Source organism: Ixodes scapularis, unplaced genomic scaffold (assembly GCF_016920785.2).
Source record: "Ixodes scapularis isolate PalLabHiFi unplaced genomic scaffold, ASM1692078v2 PGA_scaffold6__148_contigs__length_123643588, whole genome shotgun sequence".
NCBI lineage: Eukaryota > Metazoa > Arthropoda > Arachnida > Ixodida > Ixodidae > Ixodes > Ixodes scapularis.
Genome location: NW_024609881.1, coordinates 14,508,788 through 14,532,824, shown reverse-complemented (window position 1 = coordinate 14,532,824; position 24,037 = coordinate 14,508,788). Strand labels below are relative to the sequence as shown.

Sequence of the window (24,037 nt, the reverse complement as noted above, 5' to 3'; positions counted from 1 at the left end):
GCATCTCCAAATGCCACTTAGCGGGCCCAGGACTTCACCGCCTCTACGCCAAAGTCTCCTCGAGCAGGACCATGCTTCTGTCTCTGCCATGGTTTAGTTTAGTAAGGCTAGTGGCGCTTCGCACTAAGCCTATCATGGTGTTATGTCTCACTCTGCATGTAACAGTGGCGCGCAGTTCTTGTTCAAAGCAGCAAATGTCGATTTCCATCTTGGACAACAGTGCCACAGTGTGGTCGCAAACATGTTCGGCTCGTCCTGGCTGTCATTTGCGCGTCTGCTCCTTCGTGTGGATGCGCTTGGGAGACGGACGAACCGCGGATATGATCAATCCGTCTGTGGATCAGTTCGTCGTGTGAACCAGCCATCAATGAAGAGTGCTGTTCATTTTGAACGTGATATAAATAGCCCTTTTGCAAAATCCCCCAAGCACGAGGATTTGTGGGAGAGACTGTCCCTCGCCTAGCCGCTCTGCCTTGAGGTTGCATTGCCTTGGTGCTTGCTTCCTTTTAATCCTCTGTCTTTTGATTCCATTACCTGTTTTTATCTATTCTAATGTATTTTTATTGCTTCTAAGCATAGGCGTAGACTTCAGGGGGGTATCGGGACTCGTGCCACCCCTGGTGAGATCCGCGGAGGGGAGAGGGGGGCAGGGCAGGGCCCCACCCTCGGGCCCTGCCTTGCCCCCCTAAGATACAGCGGTGTGCTGTATCTTAGTTAAGTAAGCGGCACTCGAAGGCATACGCTACAGTGCGAGTAAATGGAGCGAGCGTGGGTGGCCAAATCACAGCGCGCTCGGCTCTCGCGTCACGATAGTTGATTCAGAGCTGTGCCTATCCCTATGACATGTGCGCGGGTGTTCATAAACGGCTCCTCTCGACTGTACGCGGGTCAAATTGAACCAACACAAACAGCTAACAGCGCGATAGGAATCTGTAGCAATGGTAGTACTCATCCCGGGAAACGACGCGCGAAGCAGCATGTTGTCCGTCGGCACTCCCGTCGAAAAAGGCAAAATAAAGCCACAAATACTATATACGTATATACAAGAAATATTGTGCACAGAAGAGAATAGAAACCCTTAAAAGCGATAAACAATACACTGGAATAGATAAAAATATGTAATGGAATCGAAAAACAAGATTAAGAGAAGGCAAGCGACAAGGCAATGCAATCTCAAGGCAGAGCGGCCAGACGAGGACAATCTCTCGTACAATTCCTCGCGGGCGGGCCGGGGCCCTCGGGAAAATAGCGAATCGTCTATTAACTGAGCAGCACCTTTCAGTAGAATGGCTAACCTAACCTAAAACCCCTGGATATGTTTGTGTTAGTTTCTTAAGTGGTGTCAAAGTGCCAGTGCACGAGGCCCGTGAAGCACTTGGACGCAAATGGCAGTGTAGCCCTGAAATGAAAGGCATTTGGAAGTGAGTTGCATGTGTCTCTCGCGTTCATACAATTCAAGCTGAACCGTATGTATGCGATTTAGCGAGCGACGGCAATGAGTGACGGAGAGCTCTCATTGCTTGGTTTTTGGATTTCTAGAAAGCTTTGCTCATCGCCTCGGTCGCTTCCTCCCGTCGCTTTCATGTGGCTTGCCTCGTCGTGCAGCTGATCGAGCGATAGCAAAAAGGGTCGCTATCACTTTTCTTGTTGCTCGCTAAATTGCTTACATGCGTTTTATACTTTATAGTTGTTGGCACTTGCCAAAATGTGAAGCATGCAATTTATTAAGGGCTTTGCCCTTGCTGACTCTCAGACTGCTGGGATAACTTTGGGTTCCAGTAAAATACGACCACGTGATTTCTCCCTTTGCTTATGAGCTGAGGAGGAAATAGTTTAAAGGGATACTACAACGAAATTTCGGCGCTCATTTTTTGGTCTATATGTGTTCAAAAGAGCAGTATCACATGGAACATACCAATATCGTGTTAAAAAAGTATCGAAAAAGAATTTTAAAACGAATTAAACGATTAGCAAAGGGCACCTGGTGGATGTCGCTAACGCCTCGTTTGTAATGCTCGTCTAGGAACCTTGACAGCTAGTGACGGAGGTTGTCTCGTCTCCGGCCACGACGAGAGAAGGGGGAAGGAGGAACTCCCCTTTTCCCGAGAATCCATTTTGTGTGTCGCAGAACTCGCTATTGTCCCCCTAGAAGATTATAGAAGATTAACCCGTCACTCAAAATTCGTACAAAAGCAGCCACTTCGGTGGCTGGAACGACTAGGCCATCCTCTCGACGTCAGCCTCGCCGTAGCTTTGCTCGTCTTGAGACGACCTACGTCGCGATTGCGTTGGATGTCACGTGCTCTAAGCTGGGCCTTCTCCGAGCGCTTGCCAGAGTGGGCCGCTTATAACGATAAATACAGCGACCAGGATCAAAATACAAACGTGCGATTGTCATTTACGGGTATTGTGGATCATATTCAACCTATTTTTGAACACGACGGGAATATTTCAAATTTCGTTGAAGTATCCCTTTAAAAGACTTTTTTTTTTTTTCTGTTTCTTTCGACACTAGTCAATGCACTTTTTTTTTCTCCTAACCTTTACAGTGAGGTACTGCCAGAGGGTTAGTAAATAAGTGCACCATATACAGAATTTTTTTTATAAGAAGTCAGTGCCCCAGTCGAGAGAGAACTCGTTTATACCCTTCGCAAGCAACGTCATCAATACAGACCTTACTTCTAAAGGCGCACGTCACGCAATGTTTGGAGTAGTTTCCGAGGACGAAAATCGAGCTTGAATCTAACCTCCCACAGTGGAAGCGAATACAAGCGCCATCACACTAATGGGTACCTTTAGCAGTCATGGGTTCCGCAAAACACACCGCCTAGCTATCTGGTACCAAGCCGCCACCCGGTTTGCAGAAATCAAGCTCCCTGATACACTCACCAAGTGCCCCGCTTGGCCCCCCTTGCCTCCGGTGGGACCTTTGCCTTTGGATGCGTTCCCGCAATCTGAGTGCCCGTGCAGTGACACGTCGGTTCCGTGGCTTCCTTGGCAAAAGCTCGAGGGTCATCCAATGCGGAAAGCACCTGTGCGACAAAGGAACCGCACACGTTCGCTTTCACGCCGACTGCACACAAAAGGATCACGTCATAAACGTTCCGAACAGAAAGGACTCAAAAAGTAAAACGAGTGAGCGAGCACTCACCAATTAGACTCATATCCACAGCTGGTTTTATGGGCGCGCCGGCACCTAGGACACTTCCCTTTTCCAAGAACGTTCTTCAATGTTTGTTCCTAAAGTCTGAAAGCGCCCGAAAGTTGCGAAAGTTTTGAAACTCGCTTCGTTTTCGAAAGTTTTTCCGTTTTGTTACGATGGCGATGGCGATGCGGCGATGCTCGTTGGTTCCGAGTTCTGACCGAGTTTATTTGACGCAACGTGAATTTGCTTGTTTTATTCGACTTAAATTAAAACTTTAAGATACAAAAAATTGTTTTAAGATTTATAAAATTATTTGTAATAAAGCATGTCGAAGCGCATTGTGTACTAAACTGGAGCTTGGCTTCGTCAGCTTCGTTTCAATTTAACATGGAAGTGCTTCCTCCGACGGGCGTCGGAGGAGTGGGACCTGTGTGGAAATCGTTCCTCCGACGCCGGAAGTGACGTAGTCGCGTCGGAGGAGAGACGGCTGTGTGGAAATCGTTCCTTCGACGCCGGAAGTAACGTATCATCCCCGGCCCCGGATGTTGCCTTTGTTATGACATGTGCCCGACCATGTGCGTTTGCCGCTGTAGCAGCTGTAGTCTTCTGTGGTCGGGTCCTGCCCCGTGCTGCACGTACCATTCCTCCCTGCCCGCGCTGCTGTCGGCTCCGGTCACGCAAGCTATTTTGGCTGATTTTTCGCACTCTTTGAAGCGTTTTGTTTAGCATTGTCTTGTTCTTTTTAGCAATACTTTTTTCCGTATCTAGTGCTACTCTTTGTATTTTAGCTTTGATCGCACCCCCAACATGCCTCGAGTTTTGGTAGCCGGCGATTCGATGGTGAAGTACTTGCCCCAGTACTTCCCATTGAATAGTCGGTTGGCTGTTGAGGTTGCGGCGTTTAGTGGTATTAGAATCGAGCACTTGTTTTCCCAGGTGTCTGAGAGGCTACCCGATTTTGATGTTGTCATCCTGCACGTTGGCACTAATAATTCCCATATTAGTGCCAGCGTGTACATCGACAAATATCGTCGTCTAGCTGCCCAGATCTGTGAACGCAATCCAATGATGCAGATCGCCTTTTCTGCCGTTCTTCCGAGACGGGAGAATAGGTTCTGCTCATTGGAATGGCAGCGTAGTCACGCTGCAGAGATCGAGGCTTTGAATGACCGTTACCGAGAGGTGAACTCGCTGCTGCGAGAGTTGTGTCGCAGGGAAGGGTTCACGTTCCTTGACGGGCTGGCTGACGAGTGGCACCAGTGGATCGGCCGCGACGGCGTCCACCCAAGCCGGATCGGCAACAAGGTATGTACACGTGCGTTATGTCGCTGCACTAAAGAGCGCGAATATAGGGCGGCAACGATTGCAAGGCTCGCCGTAAAGAGGGGAACTGAAAATTGACCTGCGCACGTGGCGAGCTAAATTACTGGTTGGATTCAACTGGTTGACAGAACGGTGCCAACTCCAGCAACGAAACACGGCACAACTTGGAAGGTTGACCAGTCTTTATTGTCAAAAACAGAGAATGAAAATAAATAGGTTCGGTGACGTCCACGTTTCCGGGTTCAAGGAAGCACAGCGTAGCTCTAAGGACCGCTTCAGTTGCCTCGTTAGCTAATTGCGACGATTGAATCGCCCAGAGCTAATATTCGTGCGTGGTGAAAGATTAGCCGCTGGCGTCTGTCAGCATCCGTGACGACGTCCCTAGGTTCTCTCCATCGCGTGAAGAAAGGTGCTCATCCGTGTTTCCGCGTTGCGCAGGTGAAGTCCCGATAGGATGCGGTTGCGCTCCCACCTTACAATCAAACATTTCCAATTGCTTGTGTCACAACAGCTGCCAGTTCGGGTAGACTTTCCGCCATTTTTACCATTGTGCCCTCCGCGGCTGTTTTCTCTTCCGTCTGGTTTTTCCCTGGGTGCCCTCCGGTCGCTGAACTGCATCTTTCTGCCCTCGAAGTTCACCGTGACCACCATGGCGTATTTAGTTGGGTCGCAAGAAGCGCAGATATGGTTTTGACATTTTCATAACGACACGTTTATCAAAACACCAACCTCGGCGATGGTTTCCCTTCTCTACCGACCACTGGATGGATGGATGGATGAATCCGGCTGAGCCCTTTGGATCGGGCGGTAGCTTGCGCCACCTAGCCATTTTGTTTTACCATTTAAGCTTAGAATATTTAAATTTGAAAGCTATATTCACTCCGCACTGCACAGAAAGTGAGGCTATAAAACACCCTTGCCATCAGTTAATAAGAAAATACCTAGTTTTCTCTCGCTTGCTGCCACCATTCACTTAATCTTTGCTTGGTAACCTCTACTGTCTTGAAATCCACTGTTCCTTCGCTGTTTCTCAAACCCAATGACTTATTAAATCTATGTTGTCTTCGGTCGGCGTAGGATGAAGCCCTTTACAGCAGAGTATCAAGCGCTCAGCCGTCTCGTCCTCCTCTCCACAAGCAGTGCGCACTGTATCCATTTCCTGGTACTTCGCTCTGTATGTTCTGGTTCGCTGAATGCCCTTACCTCAAACAACAATGAGCTTCCCCTAGAATTGTCATAAATGCTTTCTTTGGCAATAACTGTTTTGTTTAATCTATAGCTTTCCAGAGCCGTCTTTGTCTGCATTCCCTCTAGCTACCGATCTCTTTCTGTGGCCTTAACTTTCTTCTTAAAGGGGCCCTGCAATCATACTTAAGCGTCTACCTTTTTTGCGGTTTCCATGTCTCTTGCGGTTCGGGCAAGCCAGCGGGCACGGAGAGAGTAACTAAATATCAGTGCGTCATATTTTAACCGGACGACGCGGAAACCTCCGCCACAGACGAGGGCGACTTGCGGTACCGAAAGCGCGCGAAATGTGACGTCTTTGGTCCTGGGCTTACTACTGGTCAAAGCTGCTAAAGTTTCTTTTTAGTCGAAATAGAAAATATAAGTGGCGCGAACCATTTCCATTATTTATAAAAGTAGTTCTTGTTCAGTATTTTAGATAGAAAAAGAAACGAATGCAGTTCATAAAGTACGGAAACAAGAAATGACCTGTCGACATACCCGCCACCAAGCGGTGGAAAAGGCGGCGCATACTAGAAAGGAGTAGTGGGATCAGGCGCCGACACGGAAAGGTCCCGGATGTATGCGGCGGCGCTGCGGTCGTATGGGCAGGAGGATCCGACCGGCTCCGAGCGTTCCGAAGGCCTTCGGCGAGAAGCTTTGTCTTGCGGTTTGGCTGTTTCGCGGTATGGCAGCGCAAAGTAGCTCTCATTCTGAACTGACATTTACCCCGTGTTTGCTGCCGTTTGTGGCCAATGAAGTGTCATGCCGAATTACCGTAGTATTTAATCGTCCAGCAAATGCAATGAGAGCCGCTCTGGCTGCCCGCTGCATGCAGCCTATCCAGAACACGCTTTGATGGCGCCCTCTCGCGCCGTCGACACGGAGTGCGGCAGCCGTGAGCGCTCGATGAGCTCACTACTCCTCCTCTAGTTCAGGGCCACACTCAAGCAACCAAGGACGTCATGAGGGGGGTTATTTTTTGCTTGTCTTTGTAATTTTAGTTCGCCTATAACTTTTAAAATAAAGGGAATTTTGAGAAAAGAAAAGTTTCACTAAGTTACTACGTTCAGCGCGCTCGGGTTCGGTGCAAATTAAAAATTAGTAAAAAAGTCATTGCAGGGCCCCTTTAACTGAGACTTGCTCTTCCGTATCTCCACTATAGCCTAAAATCTTTTCTCTTAATTTTCTAGTGTGCTGTCTCCACTTTCTGTCTACACTCCTCATGTATAAATAGCTGAAAACCTTTCGTGCCCATTGCTCCCCGTCCATTTGCCTCAACCGATCCTCAAATTCTATATTGCTCACCGCTTCACTGCTCTCAGATGACGCCCACCCCATGTCTCCTTGTACTCCCTGGTTTGGCATTTTGCAATGTGCCCCCAAAGCCAGCCTACCTACTCTGCACTGTTTTGTTTCTAGTCCCGCATGCACTTCGGATTTCATGCATATCACTGTGTTTCCAAAAGTCAAGCCAGGCACCATGACCCCTTTCCAAATCTCTCTCACCACCTCATACCTGTTGTAATTTCAAGGTGCTCTATTTTTCATTACAGCTGCATTTCTGTTGCCCTTACCTATTATATACTTTTCATGCTCACTGAGATATTCTGCACCATCACATATCCATACTCCTAGATACTTGTGTTTACTAGCTCTCTCAACTGTAATATTCTGTACCTTCAGCCTCTTAACTTCATCATCGTTAAAAATCATGATTGGTGATTTTTCACTGCGTCACATGTGCCATCTGTCGACAGTGCGTAAAACTAATCTGCGTGTGCGTCACTGCAACCTGCTGGGTGCGATTAAAAAACAAAGGGTAGGTCTTTGCTTCAATGTTTAATACATTTTTATACATGTACATAAATGTTGATTTAAGTAAACATTTTTTATGCCACTAACTATATCGCAATTTATAAAAGAATATGTACATTGAAATTTGAAATATTTTTTTAAATACATAAATGTATACCTAGTAATTAAATGTTTATTTATTTCTGTAAATCTATAAATTTAAGTTTTTTTTTCCTTCACTAGCAAAGATCAATACACCCCCATCTTGTCGAAATCGACGCAGCATGTGAACCCCAACAGGGAATGGGAAAACAATTGAAACTCCCCCTTGGGAATCCCTCTAACCAGTTAACTCCTTAACTGGTCCCACTTACCCATACCCGTTCCCCATCTGGGCATAGTCAAGCCAGTTGACCCCTCAGCTAGTCCCAGTTGGACTCCTATTGGTAACAGCCAATTCCCACTTGGGACCAGTTAGTTCCAATTGTAACCAGTCGAGATGCCAACCGGTCCCAGTTAGACGTTTTGGCATAGGTGCCTTGTATATAAAGCTAAAGGTGCAGCACCTTTTCTGTGAAATCTTCAAGGCAACATCTTTAACAATTTGAACAAGTGAGGTGACTGCAGCTGCCAATCAGCTTTGGTGCTAATGTCAAGTACCGTGTGCAGGTCCTCGCTGGGTTCATGGGCCAGCAAGTGCGGAGCATCCTGGAGAAGATGGCCAGGGCCAAGATCCAGCAGGACCACATGGAGGCAATGCCAGGGACCCGCTCGTGGGACGGCTGGACCATCGAGGGTGCCCCATTGACCGCGCCATGTGAGCTCGAGTTCCCACCGCTTGGCTCTCCTTCAGCTCCTGCGGCTCCTTCGGCATGCGACGATGAGCCACCTCCGCTTTGCTCTGTGGAGCTTCCTTCTCTCACTTCTGCTGCTGCTTCGCTTTGCTCTGTGCAGCCTCCTCTTTCTTCTGCTGCTCCTTCTGCATGCGAGGATGAGCCACCACCGCTTTGCTCTGTGCAGCCTCCTCCTCTTGCATCTGTGCAACCCCTTCCTGTTGCTTCTGCTGCTCCTTCCGTGAAGAGCCCGCCACTAACCATGGCATGTGAGGTTGACTTTCCGCTGCTTGGCTCTCCTGTGCAACCCCTCCTTGCTTCTCCTGCTCTTTCCGTTGAGACCACCCTTGCGCCTTGTGAGGCAGCTGCTGATCGGAGGGCCACCTGGGCAGAGATGTCAAAATCTGCAGGCCCTCCTGTCCCAACTGCCAGCACGGCACCCGAGCTCGGATCGGACACAAGCCAACCAGTTGCCACATGTGTAACTGCTGAACGGAGGCACAAACGAGGCAAGCACTCTGATGAGCCCAGGATGGGAAGCTGTGGTGCTGGATTCAGGCTGGTTGGTGGCGTTCGAGTCCGCAGCAAGGGCAGCCGGGTATGGCAGACCTGGGAGAGTGCATCCACGGCCACTTGTGCTCCCTCTAGTACATGCGTACCTGTTTGGGGAAAGGTTCAGCCGAGGCCGGAAGGACAGCAACCTTCTGAGAAGCCTACGAAGCTGGACCGAGGTGGAGTCACCGATGTTGCTATGAGTACAGAATTTAGTGCAGAGGGGCGCCCCAGGGCTTCCTCGAGGAGCACAGCTTTTGTAGGGGCCGGTGAGCAGGCTGCCTCGGCAGCAGCTGAACCCAGGGTAGTCTACCCTATCCAAAGTATAGTGGGCGGAGAGCGGTGGCAGAGGGTGAAGTCCAAGCGCAAGGGACGAAAGTCTCCGGGACTGCGCAAGGTACCAAACCGTGCTGCCACTATTGCGTCCCCCACTATTACTTGGGATGGAGAAGACTTTGCAGTAGGGTGCCTCTCAACCCTTTCTCCTTTGCCTGTTTGTGACAATCCTTTCTCTGACTTAGGTGAGTGCAGCCCAGCATGTGTGACAGAGAGCAGGGTCGTTGGAGGGAAACGTCCTTCGAAGGCCCTGTTGCAGAGTCGAAGGGCACTCACGCATGCAAAGAATGTGTCTGCAGTGCATGACGGAGAGCAGGGCTTCAGCATGGGATTAGTGAATGCGGGCATAGAGCATGATGCAAGGGTCTCAGGGGAAGGCGAGCATGCAGTGCATGTTACAGGGGGGACTTCTGGCTGTGGGCATGGTGGGGAGGGTGGAGAAGGAAGGCATGCGTTGCATGCCACAGGGCGGACTTCTGGCTGTGAGGTTGCATGCTGTGGGTGTGATGGGGTGGGTGGAGAAGGCAGGAATGTACTGCATGCCACAGGGCAGACTACTGGCTGTGGGGTTGCATGCTGTGGGCCTGATAGGGAGGGTGGAGAAGGCAGGAATGTGCTGCATGCCACAGGGCAGACTACTGGCTGTGGGGTTGCATGCTGTGGGCCTGATGGGGAGAGTGGGGCAGGCAAGCATGTGCTGCATGCCGCAGGGCAGACTTCTGGCTGTGGGGTTGCATGCTCTGTGCTTGATGGGGAGGGTGGACAAGGCAAGCATGTGCTGCATGATACAGGGGGTACTCCTGGCTGTGGGTTTACGCCCTGTGGTCATGATGGGGGTGGTGCTGACTATGTGACTGCATGCAGAAGGCATGACGCGGGGACAGAGTTTTTCTCAGAAATGGCATGTCTCAAGCATGATGGTTGTGGGGAGGGCTCTAGCATAGAGATAGCTGTCGGAGGGCATCATGTAGGCGAAGGCGTTGCTGCAGATGATAAGTGCGTTGCCCAGGGAGTCAAGTACCCTTCCGAGGTTCCAGAGAAAAGCCCTGGATCTGCCGTTAGTAACCTGCAGAATGCCCCCAGTCCTTCAAAATCCTGTACTTTGTATGGAGGTGGCGGTGTCATTTTTGCGCAGGCCAAGTTTTCTAACTACTCTACCTTTCTAGCTGCATTTGAGGATTGGTGCAAACAAGGGTTGCATGTGTTTACAAAAAGGAGGTCTAGAACATGTCCATTAGCTCAGTGTGAGGAATTTAAATACTCCTCAGTTGAATTCATCTGTGTCCATGGACGCCCTCTATCAGCCATGGGCAGCGGAAAGCGCCCACAACAGTCTTATTATTTTTCAGGTTGCCAGGCACGCCTCTTGTTAGTTTTGAAGACAAAGCCAGATATGTGCTATGTAATCTCAAAACTTGTTGTTGAACATAACCATAGTCTGGAATTATGCAGCACATACCCCCAAAACAGGCTTCTGACTACATCTGAGAAGGAGACATTTGCAGATGTAGCAAAATGCAATATTAAACCTAAGGATTTCAAAAATTATGTCTATGAAAAAACTGGCAAGACTCTAACAACACAAGACATTAACAATTACAAAAACCGTAGTGTGAATTCTGTGACTGCAGTTAAAACTAGTGAGGCTCATGGGGCCCTGTTGTTAGAGCAATTGCATAGTCTTGCCTCCAAGAACCCTAATTGGATCATACATTATGAAAAAGATAAAAACAATGAGCTGTTATTTGTGTTGTTCCAGACGTCCGTTATGCGAGAAACTTTTGAAAAGTATCCTGAAATTCTGTTCATCGATGGGACATATAAGGTTAACGTAGAAGGTTACATTCTCTATTCAATTCTTTGTGAAGACGCTCGTGGTAGGGGTCGATGCATTTGCTATGCATTTTTGCAAAGGGAAACCTCCCTAATTGTTCGCCCTGTTTTTGCCGGCCGCAGGTGCCGGGCCGCAGGTATGCAAATGACTTCACCGGCACTCTTGCACAACGTTTCAGATTCAGTTTGATGCCATGTATCGGGGTGCGATTTCTCGACCTCGTAGTGCCTACTAGGAATTTTTTAAATCAAAATTTGACTGCACTGTTAGATCATATTGAGGTTGAGCTTCAATTCTCCAAAAGCAATATGTGCCCTCAAGGGCACATATTGCTTTTGGCCTCGTGATGTTGACTCCACATGTCTGGGAATTTCTGCTCCTTAGCTATCTGCAACATGTTTTAATTTTTTTTAATTGAGATGACCTTCCTACTGATACTGTGTTAATTCATTCATTTATTGAGCTTGGCAGAAATTGTATGGTGAAATATCCATCCCAATCAGTTGGCTAATTAGCTAAAATTTGTCAATTAACTTTTTAATTAGTAGCATTACAGCTTCTCAATTATTTGGACATGATGTGACCCCTTGCTTTACAAGTGTTAACTTTCACTGTTGATGTATGATGCTTTTAATCTTTCTTTTTTTTTAATTAAATTTAGGTCTCTCGGCGGAGCCTGACCGCTAGAGAGCGCGTTCTCGGGTGGCGGATAGAGAAATGTTCTGTGCTAGGAAGTTGTGTGGGATGATAATTGGGGTTTAATAGTGCAACAAAAGCTTGGGATATATTGTGCCACTGAAGTTGTGTAAGCAACTTCCTAACACAGGATAGGCATTCGTGCCCGCGGACCAACAGGCTTTTTCGTGTTAGGATGAACTTATTGAAGAGTGTTGTGTGAAGCAGCAAAACCAGGCCTACACAGAGGCTTATGATTTTGTCGGGCTTGAAGTCTCGAGCAGGTTACTGCCTTTTAAGCTTACAATAATGAATATGATTTATTGTCTCACTTTGCTGCATATGAGCCACCATGCAGGCTGATTCGCTACAGTGTTTGCCTGTGGGCAATTCCTTCATTTTGTTTGCATATTGTTAACCTGTCATTTTTGCCGATGGATTCAGCATCCATTGTGGTGAAATAAAAGAAGAGTGCTTATTTGGTTCCCAATTGTGACATTCTTGATCCAGACCCTTATAGCAACATATTTTCTGTGCCGAACAGGTTATGGTGCTGCATTATCTCGGGGTGTCTGCCAAGTTGTCTCTTCAGAATTCTCCGACTTTTCCAGCAAAGTTTTCTTCATCTGACCACATAGTAGAGGCTGGGGAAATTATAGCAAAAAGTTTGTGGGCCTCACATCTGGTAACAAGAAGGCTCCAAAAACAAGGCCCCTTGAAAACTGAGCAAGTTGCTACTTGTGTAAATTGGCTCTGAAGAAACCAACAGCTAGGCGCTGCACAGTCCGATGATTCTTTCCGAGTCTGAAGTGGTACGGGGAAATCGGAATTTTGTGTTATAATGTGAATAAACTGTTCTGCATTACAAATCGATTTTGATGTCGTTTACTTACATTTGGTGGGGTGCCAATTTGTTTTATACCTTAGTAGTTACATCAACACACTGCATTTTATATCAATCCTGCCCCAACAATAGCTAGCGCACATGGGCCCCTTTTTTTCCTTTCTGATCACTCCACAAATAATGCCCGGTTCTTCTCTGCGTGCACCAGAGCAACGTAAGAAAGCTAACTGCGAGAGCACTGGCATTTCTCCGCATTCACCGGCGCAGCGTGGAGAAGGTTACCAAAAAAGAGCTGGTGCTTTTCACATGCACCGGTGCGATGTGGGAAAACTTCTTGCAGGCATGTCCACCCTATTTAAAGTAGGAGTCTGTGAAGATGTCCACCGATGCCTTTGTAAACAACTACAGGCAAACTAGAGCTGAACTGTTTCATGTTCCTTCATGTGTAACCAGACATTTCGTATGCTTTTATGTGTGCTCACTGTGCAATACCTCACGTCTCTCGGATTCAGTCATTAATGCCATCGCTCCACCTCACCTTTATATATCTGCATCTGTTGCAATGTACCATCGCCATTTGGATAATCTTACATTTACTTGTTTGCTAACTTTTAAGTGTGTTTAGGATTTTTTTTGTTTGCTGGTTTTGTTGTTTGTTTTGGTGCACCACGGGGCATCCAAGATAAAGACTGATGGCACCCAAAATAAAGATGATTATTATAAACCTGTTGCTGACCCTCCTAATTCGAGGGCCACAAATGACAGCCCTTTTTTGCCAGCACTATGTACAATCGCTGTAGCACTGACCACTCGTTTGCAGATATCTCTGGACTAGTCAAGCCTGCCAAATCGTTATTTGCAAAGAAAAGTGGTGTAACAATTCCTCGCATCTCTGCGGTACAAGGCAGCGTTTGCCTTTGCCTGATTGACACCTACACAGAGTCGCAAATACTTTTCCAGAAGCTCTTGTCTCCACTATAATGAAGTATATAAAGAACATGACATTGCCACTCTTTCTGAGCATTTGTGCTACCCACTTATCTACACTTTGAAGCATAAAAGCAGCAATATTACAATATTAGTAAGTTAGCTATAAAAAAATTAAACAGTTTGGTCCCTGCATGGGACATCCTGATTCAATCGACTTATAGATTCAGTGTCCATCCGATCGATTCCAGAAAAGCAGACCGTACCGAATTTCATCTACAGAGTGCAAAGTTATCTAATAGTATATCAACAAAATGTTGGAAAAAATTTGTTCAGCCCATCTTCATCCATTGGCCATCCCCCATTGCCCTCGTATAAAGAATTGAGGGCTCAATGTCGCATGCTGCAAATGAAATGATTGGCAATGGTCATGCACTGACACATATCGACAGAATGGAAGATGAAAATCAAGTTGATTTAAATTGAAATCATGATTTAGACCACATTTTTAATCATACAGGTAAATTACTTCTAAAATTTAATTTAATTACAATTACTTTGCTCCAAAAGTAGTTTAACTACGGTTACAATTACTACTACCTGAGAAATAATTCATTGCAATTACAAATTACTTTTAAAAACCAATGCTATTACTTTACAATTACTTATTTCTGAAACCGACCCTACTTGGGCCACATAACTTTAAACCAGTTAATTAGAATGCAACGCATTTGTTCATTTCTTGCCCCAGTGTCGGAGGAGGCTTAAGCATCGCTGTGTAAATGTCACATATTGTACTTTCCTTTTATACATTTTGTTAAATTAATAATAGAACCTGACAGTTTGGGCAATGAAGTTTTACATTCTTATATCTTAAATAATATAAATCAGTTCATATACTGGAGGATGCCAGATTGCTAAAGTAAAATTGGGTTGACACACTTTTGTTAGCCAGGCAAGTAAAAATGACAATTAGTGATATCTAAATATTTGAATAAAGTTTCCAAGTAACACACATAGGTGTAAAGGAACATGCTCTTTGTACAGTTGGAAAAAAGAAGTGAAAGCCGTTTACAACTCCCTGTAACGCCGAATTAGAGTGCAGCTCTTGAGGAGGAGGAGGGAAGGGTACTGGGGGGGGGGTGGAGTGACCTGAGGTGGGGGGTCACGTGACGATGACAATGCCGATGATGTCATCAGTGACGTCACTGATGACATTATCGATGACGATGCGGATACCGATGACGTCATTAGTGACGTCACCAGTGATGATGACGATGCGGATGTCGGTGACGTCATCTGTGATGATGACGATGTGGATGCTGGTGACATCAGTGACGTCACTGATGACGTCATCAGTGGTGATGACGATGCGGATGTTGGCGACGTCACTGATGTCGTCATCAGTGATGATGATGCAAGGATTTCCGGTTGGCACCGGAAATCCTTGCAAAAGTAATTGTAATTGTGCCTCAAAGTTTGTAATTACTGATGCTAGAAAGCAAATAAAGTACAATTGCAACTCCTTTTAGCAGAAAGTAATGAATTACAAATTACCAGAAAAGTAATTAAATTACAGTAATTTAATTACTGTAATTGAATGACTTCCCAAGTACGATTTGAATACCGATGTTTCAAATCAAACATTTTGATATAAGATATTTTTTAAAAAAACATTAATTTTAGCACTGGAACCTTAACTATTTTATTGCTTTCAGGTGTATTTATCTTTTCATTCCATGTAAAATAATTATCAAGTAATATTGATATGCGGATAACGAGCAAATATAAGACTTCTTCGAGGCAAAAGTAAATTGGAGAATTGAACGCTCTCTCTACTTTTCAGCTCGTTCTTCAGGTATAGCAAAACAAGGGAACGGTTAGAATCAACAAAAGAACTGCGTGCGTGAGCAAGCATACAAACTCAAATACCAGCAGAGAGAGGTATAGAATCAGGCAGACAGACTAAAGTATATGTTTCTGGTTGATCTTGCATATTGAATCTAGTGTACTTATTATTTTCAGAGAAATTATATTTCTCTCGAAAAATTATTTTGAGAAAACAGTTTAAATCAAATCAATGATTTTTTTCTTTTCTTAATTTTGCCAGTGAGAAATCTGTAATTTGGTTAGTTATAAAGTCATGTTCAGTCAATCAATGTGGCCTATTGCCATAAGTGCTCTTCGGAGGATGAGATTCGCGCATGGATTTCTTGCAGTAAATGTAGATAATGAAGTATTTCTAGGTCGCTTTTCCGCAGTACACAACTTCGTAAGGTGAAGCGCACTTGCGGGTTTTTTTTTTGCTTTCCTGCAAAACTCAGTGTTTCAGGGAGAAGCACGCTTATGTAACGTTAGGTCTACTGCTTTCCCATCTTACTGCAACTGACAAGTACATTTGCTGGTTCTGCGCTTTCCCACAAGGAAAATACCTGCAAGGGGAAGCGCACTTGCGAGTTACTTGGTCTGCCGCTTTCCCGCCGTACAGCAAATAGAAGGGGAAACCCTCCTTCCAGGGTACAAGCTCTTTTCTGAGTTTAAACTGTTCCACAAGGCACATTCTCGTAGGAAGAACCGCTTTTGCGGGTCGCGCTATTCTGGATAGCGTGCGTTTTTAATTAGAAGCACGCTTGTGGGCTTTTTACTGCACAGATGTCATAGAAAAATGTCCTTCCAGAAACAAGCAGACTTCCAAGTTAATTGTATTTGTTCCTTGAAACCTCTACTTCAGCAATGTTCCTATTGTGATGAAGCACATGTTTCCTCCCAATTATAAGGTTAGTACAAATAAGTGGTGTACAAAACACGTCTTAGCTTCAGCCGAAACTCTGTACTCAGCATACAATGTGTATGTAAAAGAAAACACATGGTGGTATAGATTTGAATGATTAAATCAGTATAAAACTAATAATAATAAAACTTTGTGGTGAGGAACACTTCAAATGTTAAAATGTAAAGTTGCATAAGCAACGATGTACTAGAATAATGCTTTCTTTTTATTTCTTGCCTGTTTAATAATTCCTACACTTGGAGAGTTCATTTAATAATTAATAATCACCACAATTCAGTACCATCTAACCTCTGAAACAATAATTACATTCAGGAAGTCATCTCCAGCTATCCCATACTCACCTGTTCAATCGATCATTTTCTTGCACAGCCACATAAACTACCCTAGCTCGCATAGGACTCCAGCTCGACTGACGCAGGCTTGGCCCTTTCATACATAATTTTTTCTGAATAATCATACAAAATTTAAGGCTTCATCAGCAAATTTTAATGAGAAGGAGATGGTGGGTCTTTCTGTGAATTATGATAAATAAATTAAAGATTGTGGAGGGAAGATAAAAAGAAAGGATCAACCAATCTATGGGGGATAGAGGTAAAAGAGATGGAAGAATAAGCAGAGAAGTGAAACAAATTATTTAGGGCAGAAATATAAGTGTGCACCTAAGAGGATTATGTAGAGTGAAGAGACGGGAGTATAGCAAAGTCACATAGTCTAGCCGTGGGTCTCATGATCAGGATTTTGTCAGGAGACAAAAGGGAATGTAAAATATAGTAAAAATGTTTACAAGAAAATTATTCATACAAGATTTTTGTGCCAAGTGTCACCATATGACACCATATGAGGTTTTGTGGGGGAATGCCCTAACCAATGATTCCTCAGGAAACTGAAGTGCACGTGACTCTAAGGAATTTCTCGGAATACTCCAGAAAATTTCCCTTGAAATATAGTTTCCTTAATGTTTATAAGGTTCATGCAGAATTTCCTGCTGATTTTATTATTGGAAGCTTCTTAGTTTCGACACAATCTGAATTATAGCAATAATCCTCTGCCTCTCTGTATGTGAGTCTCTCTTTAAAAATGCAATCATCATGGTCAGCATCAAGGTGTTTGTAAAATTTTATCAGGACACTCCAAAACAATCTAAAAATTATGAAAAGCTGTTAATGCTGAGAAAGAATCCAAGAATTTCAGACATGCAGTTACTGGTCAATCAACGAATGTTTCCACACAAGGTTGTGCAACAGGTGGTCATCTAATAGGTGGTCGGCCTCCATCAGGGGAGGCCAAACTAACATTGCTCAAGAGCTGCAAGCAAAAGTGTAAATTTTTAGGAAGCCGCAAGGCGTGATGGGGGTAAAATGGTGGAAATCTCGTCCTTTCCTCATGCTTTCAAGAAGGCTGCGATGTATACTGATGCAAATATTTACATCAGTATACATTGCACAGCTGTCCCGTCTGTGTTCCTTTCGAGCCTTCTTGCCCACGTGCCACCTCTTCTTTCTCCCCTGCACCCAGTTGGCTTGTCCGCTATGGAGTCATTAGTACCACTGCCACCATTAAATCACTGGCTTTGTGACATGGCGTTTGAATTGCAGCTTGGAAGTCTTAGTGACAGCGATTATACTGAGATTACTTGATTGCTTTGATTCTGGACGAATATGCACAGTATGAATGCGGAAATTCATAATGGTGCAACAGTTAATATTCGTTCAGAACAGGTAGTGTAGGTATGATTGAGGCATAATTCAGAAAAATTAGACATATATTCTAAGAATCTTCAAATTTTAGAGCTGATCAGGTTTGAAAGTCCGGAAATTGTTAAAGTTCGAAAAGTATAGAATTTCTCAACATAAGAAGTTCAAAATGTTCGGAAAATTCCCAAATGTTTTGAAACCCGTGTTTGATCTTTGAACCTCTGGTTCAAAAAAAAGTTTCAGCATATACTTCTATATGCAACTGAACAGTCGGTTTAGCATAACTAAATGCAGAAATGTAAAGTGGGGCAGCACGTTAGGGTGTTGGGGCAGGAGAGAGCGTTGTGTTTTTAATATAAACGCCTATGTCAGACAGTACGGAAAAACCAGCTGCTCCATCTCGTGCTCCATTCGTATCCCCCTTCCTCTTCGTCCTCGTCTACCAGCAGCCAGGATCAGCTTGTGCACACAACACAATCCCCTTTCGAAGCAGAGTTCAACAGGGGAAGAACCTGTCTGGACGTTTCTTATTCCTTGAGTATTTTCACGGAGCTGGAAGCGGCGGCTGTGCATCTGCTGCAGCTCCTGGATTTGTGCACTCCACCTGTGCTTTGTGTCTTGCTGGAAGGCGTGCTCGAGACAACCTCAATGAATTCCAGCATCCTCCTCCTGACGTGACGAAGGTGCTTGGCCCCTCCACTTCATAAATTATTTCAGAGGGGTCAAATGATGGTGTTCCCTTCGGTCATAATCTCAGACATAATCTCCTACACCCGCTGTAAATGGTTTGGCTCTTCGCCTATCATCTGTCTATTGCTTGCTGTGCTTCTGGTAATCAGCAATGCGTTGGCGGAGTTGCTGCATCTCGATGTGAACGGACTTGTCAGAGCCCCCTTCCTCTTCGTCCTCGTCTACCAGCAGCCAGGATCAGCTTGTGCACACAACACAATCCCCTTTCGAAGCAGAGTTCAACAGGGGAAGAACCTGTCTGGACGTTTCTTATTCCTTGAGTATTTTCACGGAGCTGGAAGCGGCGGCTGTGCATCTGCTGCAGCTCCTGGATTTGTGCACTCCACCTGTGCTTTGTGTCTTGCTGGAAGGCGTGCTCGAGACAACCTCAATGAATTCCAGCATCCTCCTCCTGACGTGACGAAGGTGCTTGGCCCCTCCACTTCATAAATTCTTTCAGAGGGGTCAAATGATGGTGTTCCCTTCGGTCATAATCTCAGACATAATCTCCTACACCCGCTGTAAATGGTTTGGCTCTTCGCCTATCATCTGTCTATTGCTTGCTGTGCTTCTGGTAATCAGCAATGCGTTGGCGGAGTTGCTGCATCTCGATGTGAACGGACTTGTCAGAGCTTGGGAAGCCGACGATGTCCATACAGGTACGCATTTTACGTCCGTGAATGAGCTCAACGGGGCAGAGCTTCGTCGCTGCATGTGGTGTGCTTCGGTAGACACTCAGAAACTCTTCAAGGCCTGTACGAACGTTGGTTTGTTTCTGCACGATAGTTTGGACGTACTGCTTAAGCACTCGGTTGAAGCGCTCAACCCGACCATTGGCTTGTGGATGGTGTGTCACAGACCGATAGTGGTAAACCCCTATGGACTTCAGGAACTCCTGGAATATGCGGGATTCAAACTATGGGCCATGATCAGAAACAATCACCTTCGGATACCGTTCCCGGCTGAGGATTCTAATGAGGAATTCACATACAGCTTCAGCCGTAACTTGGTTACAAAGAGCTACCTCTGGCCACTTACTGAAGTAGTCGACTAGGGCGACTGCAAATCTGAATTGCGATGGAAGTTTGTAAAAAGGTCCGACAATGTCTATTCCTAGTTGTTTCCATGCACCCGATGGGAGTGGAACTGGTTGTAGGGGTGCCGCTGCCGTCACAGCTGTCTTGCCGTTCGTCTGACAGGTGTTGCAGTCTCTAATGTAGGTGCCGGCCTCGATGTCCACTCTGGGCCAACAGAAGCGCTGGTGTAGACGCTGCTTCGTCCGCACAATTCCAGGGTGTGACTCATGAGCTAGATCAATGAGTCGATGCCGTAGCCAAATAGGTGGAACCAACACTTCACCACGTAGTAGTAAGTCATCCACGGAGGAAAGCTCTTCTCGCAACTTGTAGTATGTAGATAGTACTTTATCACGTTGTTCCTCGTGACCCCATCCGGTGCAGATACACTGGATTACTCGAGGCAAATTAGGGTCTTGCCTGGTCTCTTTGATTTCTTCTTGATTGATTGTGCATAGATTGCTTACCAGGCAAGTGAATTCTTCCTCGTCACTAAACTCGCTGCAATTCGAAGGATTCAGAGTAGGCAGGCGTGACAGTACGTCTGCTACGACACTCTTGTTTCCTTTCTGGTAATGTACCTCGTAGTCGTACCTGAGGAGTCTCATAACCCACCTGGTTATCCTCATTGGTTGTCGACCGGATCCTCGTGTAGAAAGCAAAGTAACGAGAGCCTGATGATTTGTCTTGAGCGTGAAATGGCGCCCGAAGAGGAAAACGCTCCATTTCTCGCAGGCCCAAAGGCACGCCAATGCCTCTTTCTCCCCTGCAGAGTAGTTGCGTTCGGCGCTTGAAAGTTTTCACAGTGCAAACGACACCGTTCGAATTCCTTCTGGATGTACTTGCTGCAGAACCGCGCTTAATCCGTAATTAGATGCATCCGTTGTGACGACGGTGGGCAGCACCACGTCAAAAAATCAGTGGATTGCTGTTTCGTATCAGATCCTTCACAGCAGTGAATGCCTCTTTTTGTGCCTTTTTCCATTAAAAAGGAACATCCTTCCGCAGGAGCACGTGCAGAGGCTCCATGATGGTCGCAAAGTTTGGTACAAACTTGAGGTAATATGTGAGCAGGCCGAGTAATGATAGTAGTGATGTTATGTTTGTGGGGGTGAAGCCTGCATGATAGCCTCAATACTATCTTCCCATTGCTTGATTCCCTGTGGTGTCAGCTCGTGTCCTAGGAATTGAAGCTGCTGGACTGCAAAAAAAACATTTGTGCTGGTTTAGTTTCAAGCCTGCATCTTGAAGGCGTGAAAAGAACTTGCCTCAGGCGGGCATGATGCTCTTCTCTTGTGCGCCCGAAAATAAGTACATCATCCAGGTAGACGATGGTACCTGGAGTACCTCAGAGTATGTAGTCCATCATTTTTTTAAAGGCAGGGGCGGCGGATGCCAGCCCGAAACATACTCTGGTGAACCTGAAGAGACATTCATGCGTCACAAATGCCGTCAGGTCTCTGCTTTCCTGTGCCAGGTCCAACTGGTGACATGCCGATGAGAGGTCTAGCTTGCTGAAGACGCGGGCACCGGAAAGCTGATGAAAAAGTTTGTCGGGGCACGGTAGAGGGTGGGAATCCAAAACTATTGCAGTGTTCGGCTTGCATAGGCCTACACAGAGCCGGATCTCCCCATTCTTCTTGCGGGCCACTACGGTGGGAGACACCCACTCCAAAGCATCGATGCGCTCGATAACCCCGGAGTGTTCCAGCTTCGCCAGTTCCTCAGAAACTTTCTCGCGCACTGCGAAGGGTAGTCTTGGTAGCTTTCCTTGGAAAGGAGCGACGGAGTCTTTTGTCTTTACCTTATGTACAAATCCTTTCGCGTGACCTAATCCCTCGGAGAACAGATGGGGGAAGTCTTGCGCGATCTCTGGAAGGTTTCTTGCGGAGACCGTTGCCACCTGTCCCCCGGTGGGAGGAGCAAAGTTTAGTTGGATGTCCAATGCACGTAAGGCGTTTAGGCCCATGACAGCCGCGCCTGTTCGTACGACGGGAAATGTGCTTTGAGCGAACTGCACCGGTCTGTTGAATTTCCCCAGAAAGGGGAATGTCTTTTCCAGAGTAGTCCAGAAGTGTTGTACTCGAACATACCAACTTGTAATAGAGGAAGTGTCTTCGGTAGACGTCTTTTGACAGGATTGAAACGGATGAACCCGTGTCGACTAAACGTTTGGTGGGAACATGTGCCAGATGTATCTTGCACGTAACCGATTGTTTGGTAAAGCTGGTAGTTAGCACCTGGACTTGGTCGTGCGCTTGTTCCACTCTTCGTACATGGGATTTTGCTTGTGAAACTCCCTGCTTGCAAACGGAGGCGAAGTGTCCCTTCTTGTTGCATTTTCTGCAAGCTTCATTCTTTGCCAGCACTTAGGATGGTCCGCCATGTGGTGCGGTGACCCACATCTGTAACAAGTGCCGGACGACTTGCTGGGACTTGCCCTCGAATTTTTGGCTTTTATTTTTGCCACTTGTGAACTGGATCCCTCTTCCGTCAAGAGCTTGGCCTCCTTTATCGCTTGCTCAACTTGAGAGGCGATGGCAAGAGCAGATTCTAGGGAAAGTTCAGACTCTAGGAGGAGTCCTAGAGTCCTGTCGACTGCACCAAATGTGTTTTTAATACGAACGCCTATGTCAGACAGTACAGAAAAACCAGCTGCTCCATCTCGTGCTCCATTCGTATCCCCCTTCCTCTTCGTCCTCGTCTACCAGCAGCCAGGATCAGCTTGTAGACACAACAGAGAGTATACGCTGCTATTTAATAGAGTTGCAGGACGGTGAGGGCGACGCGCTCACTGAACGAGTCGAGTATCACATTCGTACATTCGTCCCCTTCTGTGTTCCTGAGTCTCGGGTTTTATTACCATGTATCACATTGTACTCTGATAACACTCTACGCGTTTTACTGCAGTGACAAGGCCAGGCAACATATGTGACCCGAGTGGTCCGGTCAGCTTTAACCGTGTGTCATATGGTGGGCACACCTTTTCAGTACTGCTCGGTTTGATCGAAGGTGCAAGTGTCAACACCTACACAAAAATCAGCCTCAGAAGAAAAAACTAAATCTGGTTCTATATAAAAACAAACATAAAGAACAAATGCATAATATGTAAAATTAATATGCATGATTACAAATTGAGTTAAATCCCAGTTACAATTCTTTGCTTCAAGTTGATTCCCAGTTAGGTCCCCATTGGTTCCCAACTGGAACCGGCATATCTCAGTAGTAGTGACTCCAAGTGGACCCAGTTTCAAATCTAACTGGCGTACCCGCAACGACCCCCCTCCCCCCTCCCACCCCGTTCCCTCCCGGGGTTCCGCGGGGGGTCCCGGGGGTCGCTCCTATCCGTTCAACCTTCTTGCAGCTGGATTATGCACACTTCCCACCTGTAACTGATAACCTTAACGTAACTCAGCTGTTGGCTCGTTGAAAACTACTCATTAGGTGCGATAATCAATGATTCTGGTCACGTTTAAGATCTTTGCAACAGCGAACACCCATCTAAGCGCGCGGGCGCACTCGGCCGGCCGTCACTACCGCCGGTCACGCTGGTGCAAGAAAGCATTGAGCGTCGTGCTATGTTCCGCTCGCTGGCAGTGTAACGAAGGCTACGGGCACGAGATCAGCTGCGAGACGTTTTTTTCACAGGACGAGCGCCCGGGCTGTGACAGCCGAAGCGGAGCACACTACCGCACGCGACGCAAGCGCTAGGGCCACGGCAGCCACGCCCACAATAATAACGTCACGTGACACAAAGACAATAAAAAGGTATTTATATGCATTAATACTATTTTTGTAACTCACAACTTTTGTCAGGCTGCGTTTAAAAAGTTGTAAATAAACAAATGTTCTGACAAAAATGTTTAGTCACGTGACTTTTTACTGTAAAGCTACATTAAAATCGAACGGGTTTATTTTTATTTGTACTTATTTTCAAAGGCACATTATATTCTGTATGCAGTAATGATTTATATTAGTTTTTAATAATTAAGAGGGTGACGTCACTTCCGTTACGTCACTTCCGGCGTCGGAGGAGTGATTTCCACACAGATGTCACTCCTTCGACGGGCGTCGGAGGAACTGCGGCCATTTAACATGGCGGCGGCCACTATTGTGCCGTGTACCGTGCTCGACCTATTTGCTGTGCATTGGTTGTCTTGTTATCCCCCTCCTGCGATCCTCATCAGCCCCAAGCTTGCTGTCTAAGTATTGTGTCCTCGCCGGAAAGAATATCCAGTCTTCTTGGAAGCGTTGCTC

At 46.2% G+C, this 24,037-nt stretch overlaps 1 protein-coding gene across 1 annotated transcript; it reads left to right on the top strand.

Annotated features, from left to right (window-relative positions):
• The first annotated feature begins 3,801 nt into the window (after positions 1-3,801).
• Positions 3,802-23,511, top strand: LOC120844187. The gene is made up of 2 exons (XM_042294496.1): positions 3,802-4,450; positions 23,429-23,511. The coding sequence occupies exons 1-2, from the start codon at positions 3,953-3,955 to the stop codon at positions 23,489-23,491; spliced, it is 561 nt and encodes a 186-aa protein (XP_042150430.1). The 5' UTR covers positions 3,802-3,952; the 3' UTR covers positions 23,492-23,511.
• The last annotated feature ends 526 nt before the right edge of the window (positions 23,512-24,037 follow it).

Coding starts and splice junctions, on each gene's coding strand:
- LOC120844187 (XM_042294496.1), top strand. CDS start 3,953: ATGCCTCGAGTTTTGGTAGCCGGCGATTCGATGGTGAAGTACTTGCCC. Junction 4,451..23,428: donor CAAGCCGGATCGGCAACAAG/GTATGTACACGT, acceptor TTTTTTTCACAG/GACGAGCGCCCGGGCTGTGA.